We start from the raw sequence: 6,451 nt of genomic DNA on the forward strand, positions 1-6,451 counted from the left end.
CATCACAACACCCTCACCTGACGTGACTTCAAAACCACAAGTCCCATCACAACCCTCACCTGATGTGACTTCCTCATCACAAGACCTACTGACCACACCAAGTCCTGATAAACAGAAGAATACCAACACGGACATCCCCTAAACTCCACTGAAGATGTTACCTAGACATGTCTCATAACTCAAGATCCATCACAAGAGTCTCACTGATGCAACCTCCCCAGCGTAAGACCCACACCTGATGTGACCCCCATCTGACCCATCACAAGATTTCCACCTGTCATGACTTCCCCATCACAAGTCCCATCACAACCCTCACCTGACACGACTTCCCCATCAGAGCTGAGGTGGCGCAGTGGTTAAATGCAGCACTGCAGGCTACTTCAGCTGACTGTTATCTGCAGTTCGGCTGTTCAAATCTCACCGGCTCAGGGTTGACTCAGCCTTCCATCCTTCCGAGGTGGGTAAAATGAGGACCCAGATTGTTGTTGGGGGCAATATGCTGACTCTGTAAACCGCTTAGAGAGGGCTGAAAGCCCTATGAAGTGGTATATAAATCTAACTGCTATTGCTATTGCTATCACAAGACCTAGTGACCACACCGAGCCCTTTTAGACAGAAGAACACCAACATGGACATCCCCTAAATTCCACTGGAGATGTTACCTAGCCAGGTAACGAAATGTTTGGAAGCCAACCCACAAGCTCAAATAATGAACCTCCACCTTCACTCTTCATTCAATCAACCAATGGGCATAATGGCCAGCATTTAATCAATGTCCTGACCCCAGATACTACAGGTCCTCTTCCTTCTTGTGCTCCATAAAAGAAATTGCAAGGGCCTCCCCCCAGGTTTGAACACATCACATCGATTTTGTTATTAGCCAAAAAGGCTAAACAAATCTGAGCGATTGCAAAATAACAGGTTGCTTCAAAGCCGCAAGCCCACCGTTCCTCTGTTGAGCCGAAAAGTCTCAGTCGGCCAGGAGGTGCCTCGAACTTTACGACTACAGCGACTTGCAACCAAAATCCCAGTCGTAGGTCAAGGAGCTTCTGTTAACACTCAGCCTTGTAAGCAAATCTGCAAAGGACATTGCTTCTTGGCAAGGCAGATTTGTTAACCAATTAATGAAAGCACGGCTAAATTGTTCAGGATAAAAAGAAAGGCATTCACCGACACAACCCGCTAGCAAAAAACCACCCCTCTCTTTAAATAAGGGACTCGTACTTTGCATCTTCATGCTAAATGATGATTCACCGAGGACGGATTTACCTTCGCAAGACAAGCCGTGGGAAGTCACTCCGGAGAGGCTCTCGCGACAGACGTTGCAAAAAGTGGGCCTCGCGTGGGAACAAGCATACCAGTTGTGCATCCCTGAGAAATGTTCCACGTTAAACTGGGCCGCCTGATAAAGAAATGAAAGAGAGATTTCCAAGGAAGAGGCATGCCAGGGTTCCAACCGCCACAAGTTCATCTTTCAAGCAAAGCAACTAACCAACAAATAAAAAGAAAACCCCAAGACATTTGTGTTTTGTTTTTTTTTGAAGTAAAAACAGAACAGGCTAAATATAAACCTCAAATCGATGCTCGCCTTGGTCTTTCATGGATTTTATTCAGAACACGGACATTTTCTTTCCTGTTTTCTGCAGCTTGGTAAAGAGGCAATCCTGATTTTTTTTTCTTTTAATTAAAAAAAAATTGTCTCACGCTTACCTCGTAGTGTTCTCGAGACTGTACAGACTTGAGGGAGCTAATCCAGTCTTCCATCTCTTTTCTGTTCTCCGCACACAATATCAACCTTCGGAACGGGGTGATTATCTGAAAAGGATCGCTTAGGTTAGGACTGCAAGTTGCTAAAGGGAAGGCTGATCCAACACAAGAATGTTTTTTTAAAAAAAACCCTTCCTTTTATCTGACACATAAACGAGAACATTCCCCTTCATCACCGTTATGAGAGCAAATTAACCCCAGCAGCCACAATATGGAAAAGGTTTCGTTTGTTGCGTATTTCGGGACAAAACTCGATTTGAACACACCCAGAGAAAAATCAGAATCGTCTTCAGATTTTTTTTAAAACATATCCATAAGTTTATTCCCTAGTAAGGAAGGAGGGAAGGAAGGAGAGAAGGAGAGAAGAAAGGAGGGAAGGAAGGAGGGAGGGAAGGAAGGAGAGAAGGAGAGAAGAAAGGAGGGAAGGAAGGAGGGAATGTAGGAGAGAAGGAAGGGGGGAAGGAAGGAGGAAAGGAAGGGGGAAAGGAAGGAGAGAAGGAGAAAAGAAAGGAGGGAAGGAAGGAAGGAGGGAAGGAGAGAAGGAGGGAAGGGGAAGGAGGGAGGGAAGGAAGGAAGGGGAGTAGGAAAGAAGAAATGAGGGAAGGAAAGAGGGAAGGAGGGAAGAAGAAGTAGGACCGTTGTAAGATAAGATGGATCTATGGGATGTTAAAAAAAGCAATCTTCAAGTATATTGTCAACAGTAGGGAAAAATTGTTATAAATACATATTAATTGTGAATGTATATATGAAATTGATAAAATTAAAATAAAATAAAATAAATAAAAAAAGTTTATTCCCTAGTAACAATGATGGTCGAGAAAAGATAAACCTTCCTTAATATTCTGCATTTGACAAGTATACAATTATTTAAGGATTCGTGTAACCGGAGATGGTCCTATTTGCAAAAAAAACGCAGCACAATTTGACAGACAGGGAGAACAGTCAATGATCTGAGTTGGATGACATTTCCCCTTCAGATGGGTCCCCCTGCCGATCTTAAATTCAGATATAATTCCCTCGGTCTGAAATTCTTCAGGGTGATTAAAACGAAGGCAAAACAAATGTGGTGGATACTTCTGGGAAGCAGCAGGTTTTAAGAACATCGAAGCAACAAACGTATTTTCCCATCCCGGTTAGATTCGTTGCTTGCTATATCTTCTTACCTTTCTGGAGACCTCGTTCTGGAAGGCTTAAACGATGCCACGATCTATTTATATCAACACAACGCGATTCCAGAATCTGAATCTCCACATAAAGATCCACCAGATCAGGGTCTAATCTGATAAACCTGGTTCAGCGTCTTGCAAAAAACAGAATTCCTGGTCCACAACTTACCCAGCCTTCTTGGCAGCGGATTCTGTCTTTGCTGCTCTCCACAAATGACACTAACAAATCAGGCAAGGCTCACTCAGTGTACACACACACACAAACACACACAGAGAGAGCCCCAGAGTCACGTGGAAACTAGCAGAAACTCCTGAACATTTTCATATAAACAAACAGGAGGATATTTTTCCGTCCTTCTCTTTCTCCCTCCCTTCATATCCTCTGAATCCGTTCCTTTTCCTGAACGTCGGCGAAGGAGCAGGGAATCTCATGACACAAGGGGATACAAAACCAACATGTCAAAATACCCTTTCTTTTAAAAAAATAATACAGGTAGTCCTCAACCGCCACTGAGCTCAACATTTCTGTCGCTAAGCGGAACAGTCGTTCTCAGTGAGTTTTGCCCTGTTTCACGGCTTTTTCTTGCTACGGTGGTTAAGGCAATTCCTGCAGTTGGTAAAGCAGTAACACTGTCGTTAAGAGAAATTAGTAAAATAGTTCCTTATCGGAAGGTTGCAAAAGGGGATCACGTGACGTGAACCCCCCCCCCCCGGGGACACGGCGACCGTCATAAATAGGAGACAATTGCTAAGCATCCGAATTTTGATCATATGTGAGCCTTGGGGAAGTTGCAAGGGTCGTAGGCGTGAAAAGGGGTCGTAAGTCGCTTTTTCCCAGGGACATTGTCACTTTGAGTGGTCACTAAATGAAATGTCGTAAGTTGAGGACTACCTCTGCGGGGTAGTAAACACATGGCCTACGCTGCCAAACTGTATTTCTCACTCTGGGTTGGAAAAATAACCTGGATAATGGACAAAATTGTTCACATTGTGATCAAACCAGATTGTGAAGCCTTCAAAATAGATTCTTGGACATAAATTGGAATGCTTTGTCTGTCTCTTTTTAAAGCGGCCGCATTATTTGCAAAGTGTGAACCGATGAAAACCCTTCTTGGCAGTCTCCACATCTGTCTGTCTCCACAACCTTTCTCCTTCCATTTGTCTCCAGCCAGCTTAGACACCAAAACAAGTGTGTTGTCATTGTGCAAAATTGCAGGAAGCCTGACACCAAGGCACAAAATGCAGAGCTCTTCCATTCAATCTTCTCTACCATTCCAACTTTCTTCTAGGAAGGAAGACCAGACAAAATTTCTAAACAAACCACCACATGAAAATCAACCACGCTTTTTTTTTTTAATTGGCTAAGAGTTTCAAGACCTCAAATGGACACCCAACATCAAAAAACATCACCAAAAAAGCACAACGAAGAATGTTCTTTCTGTGCCAACTCAGGAATCTCAAACTGCCCAAAGGAGATGCTGATTCTGTTCTTCAGAGAAATGATTGAGTCTGTCATCTACACCTCCACAACTGTCTGGTTTGGTTCTGCAACCCAACAAGACAGACGGAGACTTCAACGGATAATCAGAACTGCAGAAAAAACAATGGCTGCCAACGTGACTTCCATTGAGGATCTGGACACTGCAGGAGTCAAAAAGAGGGCTGTGAAAATATCTACAGACCCCTCACATCCTGGACATAAATTGTTTCAGCTCCTACCCTCAAAACGACACTATAGATCATGGCACACCAAGACAACTAGACACAAGGAGAGTTTTTTCCCCATCTGTTGCATTCGACGAAAGAAAGAATGATGGAGAGAAAAACAGAGGGAAAGATAACGGGCCTCTTCTGCTCGGCTTTGCTTACCTGTTATTAGATTCCTTCTTCACCCAAACCCAAGTATTAGAAAGGAGATCTCAAGGAGGACTTGAGTTGGGACTTCTGGAAGCAAGTAGGTTGAAGAAATGAAGCCATCCAGCTCCAGAGAATCTCACAAAGTAACCTTAGGTCCACCTACATACTCAGTCTCTCTCTCTCTCTCTCTCTGCGTGTGTGTCTCTGTCTCTCCCCTCCTCTTCTCTCTCTCTCTCTCTCTGTCTCTCTCTCTTTTTTCTTTTTCTGTCTCTGTGTCTCTGCCTCTCTCTGTCCCTCTCTCTCTCTCTGTTTCTGTCTCTCCCTCTGTGTGTGTGTCTCTTTCTGTCTGTCTCTCTGTTTCGCTCTCTCTTTTTCTCTCTGTCTCTCTCTCTGTCTGTATGTGTGTGTGTGTCTTTGTCTCTCTGTGTGAGTGAGTGTGTGTGTCTCTCTCTCTGTCTCTGTGTGTGTCTCTGTCTCTTTTTCTTTCTTGCTTTTTCTTTCTCTCTGTCTGTGTGTGTGTCCCTCTCTCTCTCTTTCTTTCTCTCTCTTTTTTCTTTCTCTTCTTCTTTCTCTCTCTGTGTGTGTCTGTGTGTGTCTGTCTCTGTGTCTGTCTCTGTGTGTGTGTGCCTCTGTCTCTCTCTGTTTCTCTCTCTTTTTCTTTCTCTGTCTCTCTCTGTTTCTCTCTTTTTCTTTCTTCTTCTCTGTCTCTCTCTGTTTCTCTCTCTGTGTCTCTGTCTTTATCTGTCTCTCTCTCTCTCTCTCTCTGTGCCCCTGTCTCTCTCCGTTTCTCTCTTTTTCTTTCTCTGTCTCTCTCTGTTTCTCTCTTTTTCTTTCTCTGTCTCTCTCTGTCTCTCTCTCTCTGTCTTTATCTTTTTCTTTCTCTCTCTCTCTCTGTGCCTCTGTCTCTGTTTCTCTCTTTTTTCTTTCTCTGTCTCTCTCTGTGTCTCTTTCTCTGTCTTTATCTTTTTCTTTCTCTCTCTCTCTCTGTGCCTCTGTCTCTGTTTCTCTCTTTTTCTTTCTCTGTCTCTCTCTGTCTCTCTCTCTCTCTGTCTTTATCTTTTTCTTTCTCTCTTTCTCTCCGTCTCTCTCTCTCCGTCTCTCCGTCTCTGTGTCTCTCTGTGTGTGTATCTCTCTCTCTCTGTCTTTCTCTCTCTCTCTCTCTGCCCTATGTAATTCACAGCATTGTTATGGGGAAAATGGGAGGAGGGAGCACTCAGAATGCCACCTTGAGATATTCATCTCGGGATCTCCGTCCAACAATCAGATAAAAAATGTTCAACAGGGGACCTTGTCTGAACAGAGCCACGTCACACACCTGCGCATTGTCTACGGCCCCCAGAGCCACTTCTGCAAGAGATTGTGCCATCGGCTGGTTGTTTCAAGAAAGGGGGTTTTGTGAATGGGGACGATTTGCACCGTCGGAGAAACATGGAAATGTTGATGGGATGTTGATTATTGTAACAAGCAGATTTAGCACCGATAGGGATTCATTCTTCGCTCTGGGGACAAATTGCCAAAAAAAAGCCAATGCAGCCTTAGGCTACATTAACAGAAGGACAGAATTGAGGTTATGTGAAGTGTTAGCTCCACTTTCTAAGGCCTTAGTAAGGCTACACTTGGAGTACTGCATCCAGTTATGGTCACCACAATATAAAAAAGAT

At 43.9% G+C, this 6,451-nt stretch overlaps 1 protein-coding gene across 1 annotated transcript in view; it reads right to left on the reverse strand.

Moving 5' to 3' along the window:
* The window catches only part of DGKH (diacylglycerol kinase eta), a 57,509-nt gene that overhangs the window by 50,647 nt on the left and 411 nt on the right, over nucleotides 1-6,451 (reverse strand). Inside the window, 2 exon segments of the mRNA XM_087726956.1 lie at nucleotides 1,270-1,402; nucleotides 1,711-1,815. Coding sequence (XP_087583082.1) covers nucleotides 1,270-1,402; nucleotides 1,711-1,815 — 238 coding nt within the window.

This window comes from Thamnophis sirtalis, unplaced genomic scaffold, assembly GCF_051295495.1.
Source record: "Thamnophis sirtalis isolate CommonGarterSnake01/CBP01778 unplaced genomic scaffold, rThaSir2_p1.2 scaffold_12, whole genome shotgun sequence".
NCBI lineage: Eukaryota > Metazoa > Chordata > Lepidosauria > Squamata > Natricidae > Thamnophis > Thamnophis sirtalis.